The following is a 22,487-nucleotide window of genomic DNA, read 5'->3' as shown; positions in this document are numbered from 1 at the left end:
TTTTGCACCCTGTTTTAATTTAAATGCTCTTCGTGCAGCATGACGAGTAGAAAAAACTGAGCTGCCTGCCAAATACAAATATACTGATTTCTGTTATATAAAGGGGGTCATGGTGAGCTGGATATTTTGTAATGGTGACTGAATGATACAAACAACATCAGAGTTTTGCTAGGACCATTTTATTTTCTGAGCGTGTTTGTGTGGAAGCATTTTAATTTATAATTAGTATCAACAGCAGATTAACAAGAGAATAGCAGAAATACCGTAGCTGGACGTAACATGATATAACATCACTTTAAAGACATTAAATATGCGGTTTGTCTGTGCTGCAACTAAATGTCCACCACGTCCTTACTGCAAGAGAGTCCCACCTGTGTTTAGTGAGGTTCTCTCACAGCTCACATGGGATGCAATTGTGTGGCAATTAAGGTCTGTTACTTGCAGAACAAAGCGCGTCGACTTCGACTTCCCAGATCGGGGGAGTAGCGGGGTGTAATCCCTGAGACTCTGCATCCAATTTTTCCACTTCAGAGGAGGACATGAATGGCTGGGCCTTTTTCTGAAAACTATCTGCGGGATGATAATGGGGCTGTTCTGTCTGCAGGCGCCAGCGCAAACATATGTTAACTTTCTCCCCTGCCTGAAGACTGTAATTGACAAAAGTAGTACTTGAAGCAGGCACAGAAAGAACGAAAAAATGCTCAAGGAGGAATGAGAGCAGAGAAATAACAGGCTTTGCTATATACTTTGTCGAAGTGTACTGTAAATAATAATTTATAATTAAGATTTTGAATAAGTTGCCTTGTTTATTCCCCCAAATAAAAGCGCTAATTACAGTGTCTGGCCTGGTTCGTTAAATTTTCTATAGCATAAGCCCCTTCCCCTCCCCATAACCACCATACCACAACAATAAACAGCAAGCCGGTCTTGAAGTGGCTGTGCTAATGATAAGGCATGACACAGTGGGGGAAAACAAGGTTGTTAAAAAGCAGATGTCCATACCGGCTCACAGATGGGATTGATATTGACATGGCTGGAGGTGATACGTATGCCGTAGTGTAGGTTTTACATGCAAGCCCAAAAATGTATGTGCTCTAATGAGAGTGGGTGGCTGGGGCTACAGCTGCAGAGAGAAGGGGGGTATTTATTCTATACCAACAAGTTTTTTCATTCAGTCTGAGAACGGCACAGGGAACGTGAGCGAAGGAGGAGGCATCATCTCTGATCAACCAACCGGTAGGTATACTACACCTACGGTACATTTGGAAAGTGGAGCAGGGAGAGTGTGATTTGCCTTGAATTGCTACGCCAGCATCATTCAGTGTCAGTTGCATTTCCTCAGCTTTCATCAGTTTCTGGTCATCTAATAAGGGATTGGACAAAATTTCATATCATTTTTAAATAACATCATCTTGACCAATCTTTTTCTCAGTTTTTCCAACAGTGATCATGCAGACACTGGTGCTCCTCCTCGTGCTGGGAATTGTGGATTTAGGCATCGGTCAGCGTCACAACCAGTTCCAGTGGCTGTCCCAACTACGAGGACGGCGGCAGCACGCCGGCTGGCAGGATCAGGACGTGGACTGTCCCCTGGAGTGTGACTGCCCCTCAGCCTACCCCACGGCTATGTACTGCCACAGCCGCGACCTTCAGCACGTTCCCTACGTCCCCTCACACATCAAGTACGTCTACCTGCAGCGGAACCAGATCACAGGCATCCAGGATGGGGTGTTTGACAATGCCACTAACTTGGTGTGGGTTGTTTTGTTTCACAACCAGCTCAGCTCAGACAAGATCGGCAAGAATGTCTTCAGCAAGTTAAAGAACCTGGACCGGCTCTTCTTGGATCACAATGAGCTCACCCGAGTGCCTCCCAACTTGCCCAAATCTATCACGGACTTGCGACTTAATCACAACAAGATCTCGAAACTCCCCGCCAACTCATTTGAGGGGATGTCAGAGCTCACCACTCTTCATCTCCAAGAAAATACCATAGAGGACGTTGGAGGTGTGTTCAAGGGGATGAAGTCTCTGGCCATGCTGGATATGAGGAAAAACAAGCTGAAGAAAATCCCTGAAAACCTCCCTGAAAGACTTCAGCAGCTCTACCTGGAGTTTAACAACATCGAGAGTGTGCAAGCAGGCTTCCTCACCATGCATCCCAAACTGCAGTTTGTGCGGTTGGCTCATAACAAGCTGACTGATAAAGGACTTCCGTCCAGCGTCTTCAACATCAGCACCCTGGTCGAGCTTGACCTGTCCTTCAATAAACTGGAGAGGATCCCTGTTGTCAGCAGGAACCTGGAGAACCTTTACCTGCAGGCCAATAAGATCAAAGGTATGAACACTTGTCTTTACTCATGTTACTTAACATTTTTGTGGAATTTGGCTCACACAAAAAAAATATTATAATAAATAGGGAAGGGTAATGTAATTTTTTTGTTTTCATTTTTAAACAATAAAATAGTGAGTTCAGTACTTATGGTCAAAGCGTAAAGCCTGTGTGTTCCAGACTGTCCTAAAGAGAGTTTATACAACTCACTCAGTTATGACCTCACATACAAATCTTTAATGGCACAAATATAGATCCTTTAAACTGTACTTTCCATCCCCCCAATCAAAATGAGTTCAGTTAATACATCTTTTGAACAATGAAGGAACAAATACAGTTTGTTAAAGGAGTTTCCTGACACATGTTCTCCTTAGATTTTTGGACTTTCGTGAGTTCAACATGTCTGTCCGCCATTGATTTAATCCAATCCAGTTGATTGTGTGATGTTTCTTGTTATTGTCCACCCATATGATTTATAGCTACATTGTTCTTGCAGCTAGTTATATTTGTTCTATCAACGTCTTAAAACTTAACGCCCATTAGAGCACGAACACGCCGAACACTGACGTAAAAGAAGAACACACCTTCAGGGTGGGATTTGATCTCGCAGCAGAGTTAAAATTCCAACCACAAGATGGCAGCTAAGACAGGATATTTAGTTTCTGAAATGTCCTTGAACACTTTCTTATTAACCATGTGCACTTTATGAAGCATCTCAATGGAAATCAACAATCTTTTTTCAACCCCCCAAAATCTCCAATCAAACGAAAGTGTGAGATAAAAGTGTGGGACTTCTTTTCTTATGCCTCTCTCCTCTTTCAGAGTTCTCCCTGGGCAGTTTCTGCAGCACGATCGACATGACAAACTTCTCCAAGCTGAGAATGCTGCGTCTGGATGCCAATAAGATCAGCGCCAAAGACATTCCTGCTGAAGCCGCCTACTGTTTGCGGCGCGTTGCCTTTATTGATGTGTAAAAACTTGTTGTCCCCTCCTCACCTGACGTGTCCTCATCTTTTTGTCACGTGTGACTAGTTTTCCTTGTATTTATCACTGCCCTCAACATTAACACATGGCTTGGATTGTCATGAGTGTTATGAGATCTACTATTAGACTTCCGGGGGCTCAACAGTTCCAGTATTCGTCAGTGGGAAATGCCACAGTTGTATAATCACGTATTCAGATCGGTATATGGATGGCAAAGCGTGGTAAGGAATAATCAGATCATGGATGTCCTTTTAGCAAACTTACATTAGTTCCAGTGTTCTGGCAAAATACTATAGCCGATGGCAGTGGTTTAGGGTTGTGTCGTGGCTAATATTGTCTGTGTTAAACCGCCAATCACTGATGCAAGATTCAGTTTGGATCTTTGCTTCCACCATGTGGCTCAAGGTGATAGAACAGCAAGTTGCAAGCAGCAAATAGTAATTTTAATAATTTTTGCTTGTTAATGTATTACCGAGGATGGACATTCATCAGTGTATTTATAGTTTGATTTTGCTAGTTTGTGTTGTTTTCGTTCTACATTCACCTGCATTTAAAGTTGCATGACGTGAAGTGTTTTTGCCCACGACTAATTTCCAGACGGCTTCGTCCTTATTTAAAGCTACGTCTGCATGGACTCTTATCAAATAAACATTTTGAAATCGTTGCCTCCGCAGTCTACGCTGTCGCTTTTTAAGAATTCCAGGCTTAGCGTCTGCCGTGCTGCGTGTCCGAAAGAAGAAGCTCATTTCACATTGTGTAATCCAAATTGTTTTTCTAAGAATCCACCAATTTGTTCTCATTATTACATTTGAGGAAAAAAACACAGTTTCCGGAGTTATTTGTCCCCATAATTGATGAGAGTGATATATTTTAGGAACAACAACATGTTCTGTTTCCTCTAATTTGAAGGTTTAAATAAAAAAAAAAAAGGTTGGGAAAGAGAAAATGGGCGGTAGCTCTTTTGACAATTCTAACTGGTTGTAGGCAGTTCCCATATATTTATTGTTGAAGACAACTTGCCTTTTCATCTTCCACAGCTGCCTTTAATCCTCTGCAGAAAGGCACTAAATTGAATTAGAGAAATACTTTCCTTGTTTTGTAATGGAGCAATGTCTTGGGATAAAGAATGGATTAGAGCCAGTGCAACAGTGGTTTGCACACCGATAAGCGGTAGCCTGTGAAATAGATAGATCGTGATGTATTGAAGTTTGCACATGGCTCTGGAGAGGCTGAGGGTAGGGCTGTGACTTTTCCCTCCCGAGCTTCCTCTACTGGATATTCAAAAACGGAGGCCAACACGCAGATCACATGTGGGAAACTTTTGACAGGATTTACCGATGCGGCCCTCTCCGAGGCAAATGTTTCTCTCTTTTCTTCCCTTTTTTTTCTTTCTTTCTATGGGGAGCAGCTCAGTCCTTCTCAAACTCAGACATTAGGCAATGTGTTATCAGAGAGCGCTAGACTAAAACACACCAGAGCCTCACTCACCATGCTAATCTGTTTTTTTTTGTAATTACGCTACGGAGCGAAATGCAAAGGAGTCTGAAATAAAGAACTGAACTGAAAATTTAATTGAGTAATGAATAAATGCTGCACGAGCACATGACTGAGCTGCAGCACTGGGCTGCATGTTATGCCCACCAGGTCCCGTCACACACCGTGCAGCGGATATATTTCCTTTGAAGCGGCTGGTGTGCATCTATCAGAACTGCTTTTCCACTTCACTGCCAGTAACAACACCTCCGGGTGTTTGACCCGTAACAGAACGTTGTCCAAAGTTCATTGTGAAAGTGTTTTGCAATAAAATTGGATTTACAAATCTGAGGTCATAACTCTCAAAAATTGGCCGTATTGATCAGCTGCTCATAACAAAGGGAACTTATGTGCTTTCCAGAGTAGTTTGAAGGCCAATTCTGGCAGCGTTTTCAAACCCACATAAAGCATTACACAGAATGTGGGCTTTTAAGTGGTGTAAATCCTTTAATGAGATTTCTTCCTGCTCTTTAGATGTGTTTGTGATGTTTTCATGAACACATCAGTAGCAGGACAGCTGGAGATTATGCATTTACGTTCAGTATTGATGGTTAACTTTTATTATCAATACAGTGATTGAATAAAGTGATGATAATAAATAACTTGTGGAAATGTTTGGGAAAAAAAACAAAAACAAAACAAAAAAAACATTACAAAATGTTGGTTAAGTGGTAGCAAATGGAGACACATTATTCGACATAAAAAATAAAACTTCTTTAGTGAACTTGAGAAGATATCTGCAATAGATAACGCATTGACATAATATACATAGCATTCAAAATAACGTCCATCTCTGTTCTCGGTCAAGGCGAAGCTTCCGATTAAATAGCTGAGCATGATACATTACACACGCTGGAAACTTGCTCGTGTGGCACGAAATGTACAGCTTCACAAGTGCTCTGTCCGGTGCTGCAGTGATGTGCTCTTCACTGCCTGAGGGAGAGAATTTAAAAATACATGAGCACTGCGGTCATTCTCGTGCACGATCGAGACTAAGGTCATCTGAATCTGCGCCAGCTTCGGACGCTCAACCGTCCGTAGCGCTCTCAGACAAAGATACTCACATTACTGGGGCTCCATCTCCATCTCCTGTGGGTCTCTGCTTCGATCCAGATGGCAGAAATATGCATTAGAACAACTTCAGCAATCGCAGGAATGTGATGTCACTTAAAGTTTAATTGTGTGATTTGTGCTCACCGTGAGTTCGTGTGTAAGCTTGAGCCATGAGGGTTGTGAGTTTTCTGTTTTGGAAAGAGAAGATTTTATGAAATAAGACCAACGGACACATATCATATCATTTTTCTTCCATGATGAAGAAGCCAAATCAGCTTTGATTAACTGGACGATTGAAAGGGTTATGTAAAAGGTTGGGACAGCTACAAAAGAAAAAAAAAATCAGTGAGGGATTCAATATCTTTCTTTAATATTATCACTGTTGGAGTCTGTTCTAATTGCTGTGGATCCAGACTACCTTTGTGCCCCCTTGACTGGGTAGACCGCAGAGTTTTTCCACTCATCTATCAAATTTACAGCGGGTGATCAGTTCTATCAAAAGATACATTTTTGAGAATCACTTAAAGTCCTTGAGAATGTGATGTTTATGTTATTTTTTTCTCACCCCTGTTGACAAAGCAGTGCTGGATCGTGTGTTTAAGTGGTGGGTGGTAGCCCAAGGAGGGCCACAAATCATTTTCAAGAGCATCCCAGTGTAAATAACGCAACCCTCTGAGGTTAGACTTGGTTTAAGTGCACTTTGACCTGCCGCGGAGGTAAAACACGCAAAGCACGCCGTTCTGTGGTCTTTCGATAACACGCTTGTTTGGCTTCGGTTCGCAGGGAGTCGCACACTTGAGCGTTGAAAGGCATTACACCTTTTACATGACCCAAAATAGCGGGCTGAGAGCTTTCTCACAAGACTGAACTTGTTCCAAACTAGTGGAGCGTGTAAATCATTTGACCATCTGCCTTTTTTTTCGTCTGAGTTCCGCTAAATGAGCTCCCTTGTTGGACTTTATTTGGTTTCTCCTTGCACATACTTTAATTACACAGCTCAGTTGGCCATTCAAAAATGATTACACACATATATATATATAAACACCTTTAAATGTAATGAATTGTGGCATGCCAGTCAATCATGTCTGCTAAGCTGGGCAACTGCTGGTTCAAGCAGAATAAGCACACAGACTACGGTAATTAAAGAGCAGTTTCAGTGACTAGGGCCTAGGGCTTCTGGGGCAGTAGACATGACAGCATCAATCACCTTTGCACATTGGAGAGAAAAAAACAACAAGACAGGAGGGAAACTGAGCGGGGTCAGATAAAAGCTGCAGGGGCAGGCATGGCTGGTAGGGCGATGAGCATTACAAACAGTTTTAGATTTCACTGATCTTGCAGGTGTTTTTATTGTGGCCCAGTTCTACTGTCCCAGTAAGCTGCACTGAACACTGAACCAGTACTCCCAGGTCCAGCACCTCTGCTAAATGGAACGCAGACAGTATTAATACACCTGTGCTTTCCCCACTGTGACGAGTCAAGATGTCTGCAATAAATAAAACTGCTTTTTTGTCACTGCATGAAATCAGCTAAACAAGTTTATAAACAATTATTACCTCCTAAAAGTTAAGCCAGCCCCAGATGCTGTCTGGTCTCTGTGCTCGGGGAATTCAAAAGGCCTGTGTAGAATTTAGGGGGATCTATCAGAGGAAATTGAATGTAGTACCCTGTTTTCAGTCATGTATAATCGCCCATGAACTGTGAATCATTCTGTTTTCATTTGCCTAAAATGACTACACAGGACAGACAAACCAAACAATGGCCCTGGAGAGGTTCTTTTATGCTTTTATGTCGAAGTGACAGCAATTCTAAGTTCTTTAACACACATGGAAAAGGCAGATTTGAATGAGGGATAATCAGTTGCCACTAAGCCTACTACATCCTTCATAACCGACGTTTCAAATCTTCTGACACTTTGATGTCTATCTTAAATCGGAGTGATAACCACTAAGAGCTTTTGGACCACAAAGCGTGTTCTAAGTGCATGTTTTAATATATTATACTGCCAAAAGTATTCGCTTACCTGCCTTTACACGCACATGAACTTAAGTGACATCCCATTCTTAATCCATAGGGTTTAATATGACGTCAGCCCACCCTTTGCAGCTATAACAGCTTCAACTCTTCAGGGAAGGATTTCCACAACATCTAAGGGTGTGTTTTGGGGATTTTTTGACCATTCTTCCAGAAGCGCATTTTGTGAGGTCAGACACTGATGATGGATGAGAAGGTCTGGCTCACAGTCTTCATCTAATTCATCCCAATGGTGTGCCATCAGTTTGAGGTCAGGACTCTGCATGCAAGTTCAGTTCTTCCATACCAGACTCACTCATCCGTGTCTTTTGGACCTTGTTTTGTTTACCGGGGCACAGTCATGTTGGAACAGGAAGGAGCCATAACCAAACTGTTCCCACAAAGTAGGGAGCGTGGAATTGTCCAAAATCTTTTGTTATGCATTCAGAGTTCCTTTCACTGGAACTGAGGGGGCAAGCCCAGCTCCTGAAAAACAACCCCAGACCATAATCCACCCTCCACCAGACTTCACAATTGGCACAATGCAGTCAGAGAAGTACTACAAGTACCATTCTCCTGGAAACTGCCAAACCCAGATTCATCCATCAGATTGCCAGATGGAGGATTGCAATTCTTCACTCCAGAGAACGTCTCCACTGCTTTAGAGTTCAGAGGCGACGTCATTTACACCACAGCATCCAATGCTTTGCATTGCACTGACGTTTGGCTTGGATGCAGCGCTTTGGCCATAGAAACCCATTCCATGAAGATCTCATCATGAAGGCCACATGAAGTTTGGAGATTTGACTCTGCAGACCTCTGCTCGCCACGTGCACACGCCTCAGCATCCACTGACTCTGCTCTGTCATTTTACGTGGCCTGTCATTTCGTGGCTGAGCTGCTGTTGTTCCCAATCACTTCCTCTTCGTTATAAAACCACTGACAGTGGATTATTTAGTAGAGAGGAAATATCACGAGTGGACTTGTTGCTCAGGTGGCATCCTACCACAGTACCACGCTGGAGTTCACCAAGTTCCTGAAAGAGACCCATTTTTCCACAAATGTTTGTAGAAGCAGTCTGCATTTTAGGCGCTTGATTTTATACACCATCCATGGACATGGAGCTCCTGAATTCAGTCATTTGCATGGGTGAGCGAATACTTTTGGCAATATAGTGCAGCTAATTGCAACAGTGAGTGGGAAAAAAAAATTTGCCGTAAACTAATCATTGCACAATACTAGGATGCACTGAAACACACTCATGCGGTTGTTTGTCATGATCTCTACAGCTATAATGTGGCTACTGAAAGCCTCTTTTAGTGCTGATGTGGTGTGATAACTGCACATCCATATTTTGCCTCTCATGTGATTTTGACATTTAACTTTTGACTAGACGGCCTTTCTATATTTAGTACACATGTTTCTAACCCTAACCCTGTACAAAACACATGCAGAACAAGCATTTCCCGCCTCAGCAGTACTACACAGACATATATGCAATGCTGGACCATAGCTCTTGGCCTCAGACTCCGGCACTGTGACAACCCAGTGCTTCTAAATATAAATCCAGGTCAGATGCAGAACATGCATCTCCTAAAGGGTTAATAAAACGTAGTTTATTAAACTTGCCACTATAAGCACAAGAATAGACCGGTATGTCTACTGTCATCCCAGACTTGAGAGGGATATAATAGAAGTACAACCATGACAAGATTTCTAATTCAGGAACATGTTTTCTCCTTTTTCTACTTTTCAGAAAATGTCCTGTTGCCTATTAGCGGATTATTGCTTTCTCGAGACCTGTTTGGTTTTTTTTTTTGTTGTTTGTTTTTGTTTGTTTTTTTGTTGTTTTTACAGGAATAAACTGCAGCTGGTCCTGTTTCTGAGCCTCTACTTTATTGGGGTTTTCAGGCTTATTTCACACCTGTTTGTCTGATTTATTCTGTTTAATGAGGCATAAAAGGCGGTTGCTGCAGCATCCAACCTGTAGAATAAATGAGAGGTGTTTAAATACTAAATTACGGGGATTGTGTACGTGGTGATCTAATTGCAAAAACACTGTTCTAAATGACACAATGCATCATGTAAAATAATGGCCACTGATAGTCTCACATTCGAGAGGGGGCATGTATTCATTTACGTGTGTGCTGCTGAAAATGCTACACATGCCAGTAAGACGCACTTCCGTCTTGCTTTGTTGTGCTCGGTATTTACCAGCAATGAGGCCTGACGGTTCTGCAAGAGGGAGAGTTTCAGTGAGGACTGCCAGCCGAGCTGCCAAACCTACTTTATTGCAATATGACTGGAATGCATGGCAAACTTTATTAGGGCACATGTGATTTTGGAATTGACAAAATAGAAGCCCTGGTACCTTGTGTGTGATGAGACAGTAGAGAGTCAGTATGAGCAGCAGTCCTCCGCTGACGGATGCAATGATGAACCCGAGCTTGTATAGGTCTCTAACTGGTCTTGTTTGAGAGGCCATCGCTGAGTTCGTATCATAACTGTCTGTAGAAAAGGACACATGATCCGTGATCTCAGTGGCCCCAGGCATCTGCACAATTCATCACAGAACGTTCCAACAGATTGAGGTTCCCACCTGTGAAATATTCTGTGGGCCACGCCGTGGAGAGCTCTGTGGAAGAGCTAAAGCTTTCTGTGTATTCGTGCTGGCACCTCCAGTCAACTGGTGCGTCACTTGTGGTCACAAGCTCCCAATAAACAGACAACACCTCTGAAGCTCTCTGTAGCGCTTCCGATGGAGGTCCTCTGTACAGCATCTCAAAACTCTCTGGCTTATCCTGCAGCAGGAGACATATTTTACATTCTTTTCGCTGTAGATTTATCCCCTCCTGCTGGTCAACTCCTCACATCACATTTCCATGTTTTACACTATGGAGTACTTAATCCTTTAGTCCACTGAAAGAGGTGGCAAGTTCGCCCCAGGAAATCACACACTCACCTCGATCTCTTCATTTAGCTGAGGCACACATTTCTGAGAATAGATGTTGAGGATGAGCGCTCTCAAGGACTGAACATAGCCGTCATTGACTGAACCCCGATTATATTTGAAGTGGGTGGTGAGGAGCTCCAGGATCCAGGGTAAAGCAGCTTTCACAAAGCAACATTTGCTCTGTGGGAAATCAGAGCGCAGGGTAATAAAGATGAAACGCACACTTAATTAGAAGACTTTCAGATGAAAACATTCCCATAAAACAAATGTTACCTTACCAAACTTCTCCGCTCTATGAATGTGTACGTTATTGAGCAGCCACTTCTCAACTGGTTATCCATCTGCAGAAACCAACAAGGAAGCTTTCAGTCCGGGCCTCAAAGCACAATTAAACGAATGTTTGCTTCGACACATACCAGTTGCCTGACTGTTAGCAGGTGCTCCCTAGTGATGGAGTGTCTGCATGGACCAGGGACCTCCGCCATAGTCAGAGGGAAGCTCAGGAACATAAGCACACACAGACACTTTACCTGCAACTGATACAACTGTGTATTATCATCATGCCGAGCTGAAAACTTGCACCAGTCACATCAAAATGAGCCGCCCCCTGACTCAAGCATTCCTCAAACACACATTGCTTGTTCTCAAAAACAGTCAGAGGAGTGATATGCTCCAAAGCCAAGTCATCTGTGGCAACATTCAGCTCCATCGTGTCACCCTGACCTCAACATTTCAACAATTAATGCACTCCTCACAGCAATGCCTCTCTGACTGGGTGTTCCCGTCCAAATTGTGATAATCTTTCTTTCTTTCTTATAGCACACTTATAAATTATTTTACAAGAAAGAAACAAGTTCTAAGCAAACTTTAATGGAATTTCCACTTAACTGTGCCATAACATTTTAACAGTAGGAGTTTCAACAATTCTTGCCTTTCTGTCCAAAACCTACTAGAACATGAGAAATTGGGCAGAAGAACACGAGTGTTAAAGTAACAACTCTCCTGTAGACTATCGTGCTTTTAACAGCTCATCTTGGTTGAAAAACTGTCAAGCTTCAAGCACAGTTTGGAGCAACAGGCAAAAACGCTTCATTGCTGTGGTTCTACCAGTGACAAATGTTTTACTGAGTGTGACCTCAGAGGAACTTGGCCTGATGTTGAATAAGTTAATATTCAAATACTGCCGTCTGCCACAGGAGCCTGGCCTGAGAAAGCAACGCACATAGCTGTAGCTGTAGCTGATGATGCCTGCTACCAAGCACCTTTTGGCAACCGTAACAGTAAAATTGGCTCCAGATGGGCTTCATCCTTTTACTCAGGATTAAAACATGGTGACCAGCCTATGTTCTTCACACTGTGGGCAAAATGTCAGCACTGGAAGGTATTTCTTTTGCTAACGATTTCAGTGACTTGACCTGTGAGTTTGCTGGAGCTTTCACCGCAAACAGCGCAGAGAGATGCACATGAAACGCCGACTCAAAACCATAAAACGTGATTTATTTATTCCCTGGTTGGCTTCTGAAATGTATTAGGACACAAAAGACAATGCTTTGAAAGCCACAGAGATGTGAAGTATTCGTTTCATATCCTGCTGCCTGTGCAAAGTTGCTAAACTGTGCAGTTAAAAGCTTGTTTATATTTGAATATATAACACGTACTGCGAAAGGATTTTGCTACTGAAGCTTTCAGTTTTGAAGCAAATTTAAAACTGCAATCGGAAAAATTTGAAACACAGAGAGAACTTATTTAAGTTCTTCTTAAAACCAGGGAAGATGTTACATCTGATCAGAAAGACTTTCGGTCTTGACTGTTATTGAAACCTCACTTACTGACTGATAATCATAGATAATCTAATAAAATGTAATCTAATGAAACTATTGATGTAAGTGGTATGTGGCAGATCCAGAAGCACATGATGCAAATGTCACCTATCACATGATTTCTCCATGCTTCGCATGATATCTGTATGTGGGTCAGCAAAATGCACAATCAAACATCCAACTTTAAATACAGACCGTCACAAGCTTGCTGTCGTATGTTCTCACACTGGCATGAGTGCATAAGAGGTGGATTGGTTTTAATCCGCTAAATATAGAAAAGTTCTCACCTACCTTAGCTTTGCTCTGAGTCAGGGTTGACACAAGGATGGTCATCTGGTACGTGTTTGACAATGGAAAACACCAGACTCCTCTGTCACACACATTGAAGCAAAGAGATCCTTTTCATATATTCACTTCTACTCCACAGAAAGGAATTTGCTGTTAAGTAAATCTGACACTTCGTCATGTGGCGCTGTTCTTCAAAGCACTGCCTGATGTGCTCCTCCTCCGCAGAGTGAGTTCAAACTGAGACTAACTGTTTCGGCTGACAGACGGCCCTTTTAAAGACCTCCCACCTCTCCGTGTTTGACAAGATACACCTTCTTCACTTCGGCACATGTAAAATGACACATTCGATTTCGCAGTGCGATTGATTGACACTTGGCGATTGTAGATGTAAGTTAAACACATCTGAGAAAAGCAAATCATAAGGAATTATTTGTGTTTTTTCAGAAAAAAAAAACAAAAAATGGACCAAACTGTTTACAGTTAGCCTGAAGTTGATGCTGACATCTGCTTTTAAAACTTAATATATTGAAAGTAGCTTGACTTAATGCTCACAGGAATCTGAATTCTTAGACAGATACGAAAGGCTCAGATTGAGTGGACCCATCTGAGCAAGGAAAACAAGATTTTATCAAAACATGTGCAGGAGATCCTACAGATGATCAGGGGCTTTGTGGAGGTGGTCCGACTTAAGTGTGTTCCATGTGGCTAGAGAAATTGTATTTATTAAGTTTTTTTCTTTAAATGACATCACATTCTTTAATAAAGAAACCCAAGCGACAAGGAAACACTTTCGCATAACCGACCCTTATGGTCTGTTTTTGATTTGCTTCACACATTTCAAGGCTGTTGTTTGTTATTGTTGTTTCTGCAAAAGTATTGTATTTGTTGCTTCGTATTCGGTCGTTTGTGTGAAACAACCACACTAACTCCAATAACCAGCCGGTTCGTGTGTTCTTCTGAGAAAGCGTTGCAGTGCTGTGTGCGTGGTGCAGAATGAAAAATAGTATACAAGAATGTAATGTGCGTTTAATTTTACTTTCTGCATTTTTACTTTTTGCATTAAAAATATAATTACGTACATTTCTATTAGAGTTCTATATTATAGTTATTCTAAGGAATATATGGGTGATTTTAATAAGACCAAAAGGTCCAGGCAAACAACATCTTTTGCATTATATGCTTCACAGTCCTTGTGGTTCATTGTAGCCACACTTTTCTTATCTCATTTTGACTTCACTACGTAGTCTTGAAGTCTTGTCAGTAAACCCTACGAATGAGAGTACATTATGTCTTTCATTTCACAATGATCTTGTGTTTCTTTTCCACAACATTGTCCACAGATGTAAGTTTTACAGGAAAACTGTGACTTCAGTTTTTTTTTCTTCGTCGGATTCGTAAAGGGAGGTATTTGCCCTGAGCCCAGACCGTGGGTTAAGTACCATAGTAGTACACTGCCAATTCAGGGAAATGCTTTGCAGGCGCTTCTGTAATGAGAGGAAGTGTCATGTGACACCTTATGTGATGTAAGTATTGCTCGTTACTCATTTTACGAGGTTAATCTCCAACAGTGTCCAGCTGCTTGGTGAGAGCGCAGCTGTAGCCGCTTTGTCGAGATGCGAAGCTGTGACTTGAGGTTAATGTATGGACATTAGCTCCCGCTGGGATCCAGATCAAGTCCAGCTGTTTGTATTTGAACCTGTGCTGTGCTCTTGACCTGTGTGTTATCAACACACCGCAGGAGTAAATTAGTTCCAATACAAAGCTCAGCTACCAAAACCATCAGTGAGCTATTGCATTTAGAAAGAAATGTAGAAGAGTGGAACCAGCAGCTCTCTATCTCTGATGGAGTATTTCATGTTTTTTATACAGTGTGTTTAAGCAGTGATGGGAGTGCTTTGAGAGCACCGTACTACAGCCACTGTAATACCGAAGCACCTCAAGTTCAAATAGTACTAGCTGTTCCTATCTGTAGCACTGTCAGTCTACTTCGTTTTGACTTGGGAAAGCTATTGAAAGGACACCCTGTTAAAATGATTTGAAACAGCTTTTTAGGTGGAACCAAAGCTGCAGCCGAAGTTATGGCCTCAACAATAACCATATTTCCAGTAGCGATCTCTCCTGACGTGGCCAGACAGATCAGCTGCAGCTGTACTCACAACTAGCAGCAGGACACCAACACAGACGTTTAGTTTTTAGAAGGGTGCAAAATCCGTTGTGTAGATTTAAGTTTCTGTAGTAGCTGTAGAATCGTTGCCTTAACTGGCAGCGTATTATAAGTGGGCCAACGCACCAACCACAAGGATCACAAGGAACACGAAACGCATGGCGACTGATTCTTGCTGTGAGGCATCAGTGCCAGAAATATCATCTAAAACTCCATGCACAGAGCAATTCCACGTACAGCTTCATTTAACTTTTGACAGTCGACATCGGTCTCACTTGAACTCTCTTCAGCTTGAGCTTTATGGTAACTACTGTGCGGACACTTGTTTTCTTTACGCCAACTTTCTCGCTGTAATCGCTCCAACTCCTCAGAGTGGACTTATAGTAAAGGCTGTTTGGTCAAAAACCATTCAAATGCATAATTATAGAATAAACTACACCATGGCTTTTTCCTCCTATCTTAAGCGTTACCTTCCTTGAGGTATGAAAAGTCGTTTGTCGCTCAGGCCACGTGACCAACGCCTCCCTGTGAGGAAACAACTGAACTCTGGTTTGCTGATACTTCTGTATATTTTTTACACATCTGTCATGATTCTTTCCCTCTGTTCCATGATTTAAGCTTTCTGTTCCTTTTCATTAAATATCTATTTGCTTGGCCTCATCGCTTTCATCCTGCACCCTCCAGACAAGAGCATTAGACTTTCAACTGTTATATCACTTCAATATCTTTTATATCTGTTCCTATGCGCTGATCTAATGTAATCTGCCCCAAGGCGGTATTATTAGTTATTAACATAGTCACAAATCCCTAGTATTAGAGCAGAACTTTGAAGCTCAAGTTTTTTTATAGCACAGAATAAATCACAATCAATAAATCAGTAGGGGATGTTGAGTAATTGCAACTAAAAAAAAAAAAGAAAAACAACAACTAGTGTCTCCCTCAACAATGGTAAACAGGCTGCTGACATTTTTGGAATTTAAGAGGCTCTCTCTCTCTTTCTTGCTGAAACAAAAACTCTCATGGCTGAAGTCTGAAATGTGGCATAAGGGATAACGGTTGTTGTCTTAAACGAAACAGACCATCCCATGTGTTACCAAAAGGCTAACTGTGAGTGACATCACTGCTTAATCACAGGTGAAATGGGATACTTTTAGAGGTAGTTAAATGTGAAGCAGCTGGCACCTGGCTCTGCACAGACCCCCCCCCCCCCGTGTAACTTCTTCAACTTTTGCCTTCCAGGAACAACTTAGACATGTTGTGTGTGGTTTTCCGTGGCGGCGCTGGTACGTTGTCTACCTTCAGCCGTTGACCGAGGTTTATGCCAGCAGTATGACTTAGAGGAAAGACACTCTTCAGCTGTGTCACAAATGTGTAGTAAAAGTCTTCAGATGATGATAGCAGTATAAATAAATGTAACCCCGTAAAGACCGGGTGTTGCTGTAAAGCTTCAGGTATGGCAATAATAGAATGAAGTGTTGTTGAGCAATCGTGTAAAAGCTATAGGGGGGAAATACTCTGGGGAGCAAGCTTAGACGCGTGTGTGGTTCCGAGGGCAGGTCTCCAGGCTGAATAGTTGCGTTGACTCATACACTAGAGACGTGTTTTGGAATCCACCCTCACCTCTTTACTCACAGTTGACTGATAAAATTTCAGAGGAGACAATTCATGGATATGAAAGCGAGGAAAGGTGACATCCCCGCTGTCACTTCGGAAGCGCGTGACAGGACTTCCCGACCAATACAGAAAAAATGAAACGAAAAATATCTGACAAGAGCGTCTGATGGATGCGTGCACTTATTGCCCTATTGTCTCGAGGCGTCCTCTGCATGCTAAGTAAGCAGAAATTAAATGCATTTGTTGAGTCAGACTTGAAATCGCACTCAAGACGTGTGTTTACTGTTAAGAGTTTTGTAGTTCGGACCATTTTTTTTGATGAGCTTTGCAACTATCACATGCAGCACAAGGACATTTGAATTTTTTTTGGACTTGTATTGTTAATGTAAGTTATGTGACACTGGCTCCTACTGTAAGACACAGCTTGAGTTAAAGAACACAAGCTTTCCTGTCATACTCTGCAGCACACTTGTCTTATCTCGTTACCTCGAAATAGAAACGCCTGTAAATGCACACAATTAGTTCACAGTGACAAAATGAACTATGACGTTTTGTTTTTTTTCTAAGGCTGATTCAGTCCGCCACAGTTTCCCACTTAAGCCTCAGCGTCGACTCTCACATAGTCTCGCAAATATTTTTCTTCAGACTTGGTAGGAAACAAAGGAGTCATTAATGGAAACAGGATTGAAACAAACTGAAACCTCAGTAAACAACTTTATTTTACTTAAGTCAGAACAGTGCAGACATGGGGTTCCATTGTTGCTGTGATAAACAGAGCCATACACACACAAACACAAACACACACACACAGAAACTAATTTATAAATAAAAACATGTTCAGAAAGTGTTCAGTGCAACTGCTGCCTAACGTCATATGACAGGAAAGTGGAAAGGCAAGAAATGATGTGAACTGATACGTTCTCCCCTTCATCCTCTCTGTGAAAGTTGCTCATTTTAACCAAGAGTTGTTGTAACTGAAAGGAGAGGTGGACTGAAATGCGGCGAGGAAATATTGGGAGATGGTAGCCAAGGAGAAAAACGAAAGAAGGGAGCCGGGTGGCTGGTGGCTGGTGGCTGGTTGTCTGTCCGTCAGACCGCAGTAGCGAACCCTATCCGATTATTTCGACGGTCGAACTCAGTGTAGTAGCGGGCAATGAAGTTGGCTCCCAGGATCCAGATGGGACCTGCAGGGGGCGGCACATCCAAGCCCCTGAAGGTGACGGTGCAGACATCCCCTTCGATCTGAGATTGCTGGAACCACAAAGAGCAATTTGATTATCATCATAAGATGCTATAATATAAAAAAATAGATATACACATGTTGATTTGGGACCATCATAATGTTAAACTAACCTGCAGTTCTTATATCAAAGTTCTTATAAGTGTCCTTTACAAGTAAATTTATTATCTATGCATGCTGTCTCCTTGCAGTGTGTTGTAACTTATGACATTTATTTCTAAATAGTGAGCTTGTTTGTTTGTTTAAATCCCAACTCATATAGATTTTACACACTTTCTCACTGAGCTGAATGAGAAAATGTGTCGGGACTTTTAAGTTTTTAATAACTTATTAATATAAAAGAATTTTGCTTCCTTTTGAAATGTAGTACAGAATAAGTACATGCTAATATGAAATGGAAATACTTGCATAAATGCACTTGGGCAAGAATTCATTTATGTCAACAACGACTCTTCTTACCCATAGAATATAATCCTCCTGTGTGATTGAGTACTCGTGGCCGCCCAGGTGGAAAGTGACGCTGGGCAACGTCTTCACCGTGTCACAGTCGACTTTGTACTGGTGAACAACACAGAGCAATAGGTGTTGACGCTCAATGGGTATTTACAGGCGAATGCTTAGCTCGTGGGAAACAGCGTTGCGTGTGTTAAGCCTTACTCCGCTTTCATCCTGCTGTGCTCCGATGGTTTTCATCAGCACAGACACAGAAGAGGCCGGGCCTGTGATGTAGGAGGAGCCTGAGTCGATCACAGCTGTGCAGCCCTCCACACAAAACATCATCTCCGTCCCCACAGAGACGCTGAACGTGTGAAGGGAGACGTAGAAAACAAATGAAAATGCATTTTCTGAGTGGGTGCACACATACACAGCATATAAGCAGAACTCTTACCCTTTCATTATAAGTTCCCATTTGCCCATCTCTTTGGTCTCCACATAATTAAAGTTTCCAGTGTAGTAGTTTGGGTCCGTGCCACCGAGGACCAGCTCTCCTCCTGGGGAATGTTTAGGGTCTCTGCAGAGGATAATAACAAAACAACACATGCTTATTCTCGTGTGTTTTTTTGACAGGTCTGCCAGAAACACAGAAAAAGAAATCCATCCACCCATCACAAACCAGCACTGAAGCTAGACCATGATTCGCTCCCACCCACCTGCTGTAGTAGATAGAGAACACCTCTTCCTTGAGGACATGCTGAGACATGATGCGGTCGAACACCGGGGTGATGCCGTCGATGGCCACGTTGGGGTAACCCATCCCCAGGACGCCGTCGAACTTGGCGAAGATGAAGGGCATGGCAGACAGAGAGGTGGCTTCGGCGAACACTTGCACCACAGGAATACCACCGACCTGCGGCAACAAAACAGGGTCCAAAGGTTAAAAGTGCGACACAGAAGGCTAAGCTCGAGCATCTAAAGGTCACTGACTCGGAACTCACCACGACCACATCCTCGCTCAGAAATCCCCTGACATTTCCAGACGCGTACTGGATGGAGAATCCGGTCCCATTTTCAATGTAGGTCCGGGATTTGGAGGCGTCGTACCTGTTGTGAGTAACTAAAAGTTCAAAATGCATTTGAGTCTCAAAGAAAGCCCATGGACAAGCTGTAAGCAAACACGTTTTTGATTAAAGGTGCAATAAGAGGTTTTCTTAGGACATTTGGCGGAACTGTGACATTTTACCCTCGTTTAAGTTGATAAAGTGAGTGAAATGTTATTTATTCATGTCATTTTTCTTTTTCTTTTAAAGTTTTGTGGTGATTTTGTGTACGCTCTCTGGATCGGTGTTGCTCATCACAAGTGTATGACTATGACATTGTTCTCACACGGTAATGTGATACGCTGCTGGTGTGAAAACATACATCATACCCGCCTTTCACTTACAGCAGGCGGTGGAGAAAGGTGAGCAGCTTTGAGAGGGCACCCACAGGTTGGCCGAGCCCGTGTCAAACACGACGTTGAACATCTGAGCCGGAGAGCCGACACTGATTTCGCCGAAGTACTGAGTCTGTTGGGAATAAACAATGAGACACGTCAGATGTTGTTTAAAACCTCTCCACTGAGCCGCAGTCCACAAATCTAATTTGAAGTAGGTCTTTGACAGTGTGACTCATGCACAAAGAATAAAAGGTTTTTATTCAAATGCAACAGATTTTGCTGTTTAGCTTCAAGACTAGTGTCTTGTCTTGCAGCAAAACTGAAGCGGCCAATCACCGGGTGTTTTCTATTTAATAAACTGAAACCTGTATGTCCGGCAGATCATGTTTCAAGTGTGGAAATGTGTCTCACATCCAAATAGTTGGTAAGAGGTGTGGGAACGGTCCCGTTGTTGGTGTCGTCCTGACTCTTCTGGGCCAGCTCAGTCAACACCTGCTCTGCAGAAACTCCCATCTCCTGCAGTGTCTCTCTGATAGACGGCATCTTCTTCAGGGCGATCCTGGAAACAGAACAGACGAGGGGATCAGGCGACGTGATGACGGAAGAGATTCTAAAGGGGTCTGTGAAGTGCGTCCCTCCATGCTATACACTTGATTCGTGCCTGGTCGTCATCCCAGTTTAACAATGAGACTTTAATAAAACGTAGACTGCTTTTCTCTCATTGCCAAGCCAAGAAAAAAATGAACAAAAACACATGCTAAGCCAATGCGGAAATCATTAGCTTTTGTAATGAACCAAAAAGCAGATTTGTTTTCCTTCATTATTTGTTTTGTTGTTTTGCGTTACTGATTTTACTGCAAACGCAGTCAAAACAAGCAAACTGAGCAAAGCGTAGATAAATGGAAATAGTTTTTTACCTTCTCAAAGCATGGCCCGTGGTCAGAGTCAGCGCTAGAGCAGTCACGCAAATCCAGCAGTTCGTCAGCAGCGGCATGGTGACTTCTCTGGTGGTGCGAATATCCACGTGTATCGAATCCAAGTTCTGAAAGGCTGTGAGAGCTGCCGTGTCCCTCAGCTCTTTTTATATCGTGTCCCCTCCACCGTGCTCTCACCCAAGGGCCACTGGCTCTGGCTGGGAGCTGTCCTGGAGGTGACCACTTGGAAACGAGCTCTGCTATACCCTCCCCCCACCCTCCATCCTCCCCTTCTCCCCTGGTCACACAACCCCTCAAGTGATAAACCTGGTCCCAGCGAGAGATCTGAACTCTGACCTCTTGGAAAACACTGAAGACAGAAAGCAGGGGCGCAGAGCTCCAGAGATTGCTGACGCTGGTGAGCTGGACACCTTGTCTCCGGGGATGTGAGGAACTGAGAGATGCTGTGAGCCTTGAGGACGGACTCTGATGGTTTGTATTAAACACAGATAAAAGTAATATAAAACTTCATCCCCTGCTCCATTCACTTTAAGGTATTGTCTGATCTAATTAGACTACAAAGCATTCTGCTCTTTAAAACAGATGTGATGCTGTATGAGCTGAATGAAAGTATTCATATATTAAGGATCAGTTTCTGATCTGTGAAGAAGACGTTTCTTACACCTCTGCATTTGTCCTGATGTGAACTTTCCAGCAGCTTTCACAATGAAGCACTGCTTTTCACATAACGGCCTAGGGAGAATACGGCGTTAGTTTAGTTCAAGGTCTTAGACAAAAATCACTGGCAGGAAACAGATCCCATGTTGAGCGTATTATGCAGTACAGGGGATTGGCAGGGGGATGTGTTTTCGTACTGTTTCTGTTGCTGCAATGCTCAGACCTGACGGGCCTCAACGCCCTGTTGTTCTGTGCTTGTTCTCACTGGCAACAGCCGCGGGGAGGATTCCCACGGTATCTGGCCTGTCAGGACGGGGTGGCGGTGTCAGTACAGTACACCGACCACCCAGTCGAAGCCGGAGATATGCGAGGGTCTCGCGTCAGACGCAGGCTCAGACAGCCATGGCAGAGGTCAGGGGGTCGGCCGCCCAAATACTCCCCGCGGACGGGGCTTTCAGAAAACGATAGCGTGTTTACACATGGTTTATAGAGGCAGGGATGAAGGGCAGCAGAACTACATTTCAGCGAGGTAGACTGATGATGGCTGAATGTTGACTTTTGTGCACTAAACATCTATTTCGGCTTGTTCTTCATCTCTTTTCAAGGAACTATATTATATATCTTGTCATTTTACAAGTTTCACCCTCGACTTTGTGGAGGCTGTGGCTCAGTGGGTTGTCCATGAATCAGAGGGTCAGTGGTTTGTACATGACGAGGAACCCAGAGCTCGACACTTGTCTGCAAACAAACGGGCAGATGTGTGCGAGACTGTGGAAGCGTTTGGAGCACAAACTGGTAGAAAAGCACCATTTGAAACAAAAAAGCGGCAGGAGGCTGTTTTCTCCACTAAAAAACCTTGCACACCACATGCAGAGCACCAGAAACCAGACAGATAAACGCACTCAGACTCTGACTTATTATTTATCAGACGTAGAAACCAAAAACAGAGCAGAGTAAGCGCTTATAATGGACTTGAAATACAATTTTTTAAGCATTACTTACACATTTAAGTGTCATTATGGCCT

At 42.9% G+C, this 22,487-nt stretch overlaps 3 protein-coding genes across 6 annotated transcripts; 1 reads left to right on the top strand and 2 right to left on the bottom strand.

The window, feature by feature from the left end:
* Nucleotides 1-165: 165 nt before the first annotated feature.
* On the top strand, nt 166-3,980 carry fmodb (fibromodulin b). 2 transcript variants are annotated; one of them, XM_047607051.1, is made up of 3 exons: nt 166-1,236; nt 1,433-2,338; nt 3,155-3,980. In XM_047607051.1, exons 1-3 carry the CDS (start codon nt 1,098-1,100, stop codon nt 3,304-3,306), a joined length of 1,197 nt encoding a protein of 398 aa, XP_047463007.1. In that variant the 5' UTR covers nt 166-1,097; the 3' UTR covers nt 3,307-3,980. The 2 variants fall into 2 exon arrangements, with proteins under 2 accessions (XP_047463007.1, XP_047463014.1); XM_047607058.1 differs by having other exon boundaries at nt 1,192-1,323.
* Nucleotides 3,981-5,369: 1,389 nt separating this feature from the next.
* Nucleotides 5,370-13,201, bottom strand: csf1b (colony stimulating factor 1b (macrophage)). 3 transcript variants are annotated; one of them, XM_047607090.1, is made up of 9 exons: nt 12,976-13,201; nt 11,285-11,404; nt 11,147-11,209; nt 10,878-11,048; nt 10,515-10,716; nt 10,287-10,423; nt 6,047-6,090; nt 5,914-5,951; nt 5,370-5,782 (listed from the first exon to the last, which is right to left on the bottom strand). In XM_047607090.1, the coding sequence occupies exons 2-8, from the start codon at nt 11,375-11,377 to the stop codon at nt 5,915-5,917; spliced, it is 747 nt and encodes a 248-aa protein (XP_047463046.1). In that variant the 5' UTR covers nt 11,378-11,404; nt 12,976-13,201; the 3' UTR covers nt 5,370-5,782; nt 5,914. The 3 variants fall into 3 exon arrangements, with proteins under 3 accessions (XP_047463046.1, XP_047463028.1, XP_047463037.1); XM_047607072.1 differs by having other exon boundaries at nt 12,980-13,201; XM_047607081.1 differs by having other exon boundaries at nt 5,914-5,948; nt 12,980-13,201.
* A 4,237-nt stretch (nt 13,202-17,438) lies between these two features.
* Nucleotides 17,439-20,965, bottom strand: ren (renin). The gene is made up of 9 exons (XM_047602167.1): nt 20,788-20,965; nt 20,282-20,429; nt 19,877-20,000; nt 19,431-19,549; nt 19,146-19,342; nt 18,884-19,006; nt 18,652-18,793; nt 18,454-18,552; nt 17,439-18,005 (listed from the first exon to the last, which is right to left on the bottom strand). Exons 1-9 carry the CDS (start codon nt 20,862-20,864, stop codon nt 17,844-17,846), a joined length of 1,191 nt encoding a protein of 396 aa, XP_047458123.1. The 5' UTR covers nt 20,865-20,965; the 3' UTR covers nt 17,439-17,843.
* Between the last annotated feature and the right edge of the window lie 1,522 nt (nt 20,966-22,487).

The sequence above is a fragment of the Mugil cephalus genome, chromosome 1, assembly GCF_022458985.1.
Source record: "Mugil cephalus isolate CIBA_MC_2020 chromosome 1, CIBA_Mcephalus_1.1, whole genome shotgun sequence".
Classification (NCBI taxonomy): Eukaryota; Metazoa; Chordata; class Actinopteri; order Mugiliformes; family Mugilidae; genus Mugil; species Mugil cephalus.
This window is presented reverse-complemented; position numbering and strand designations above follow the sequence as displayed.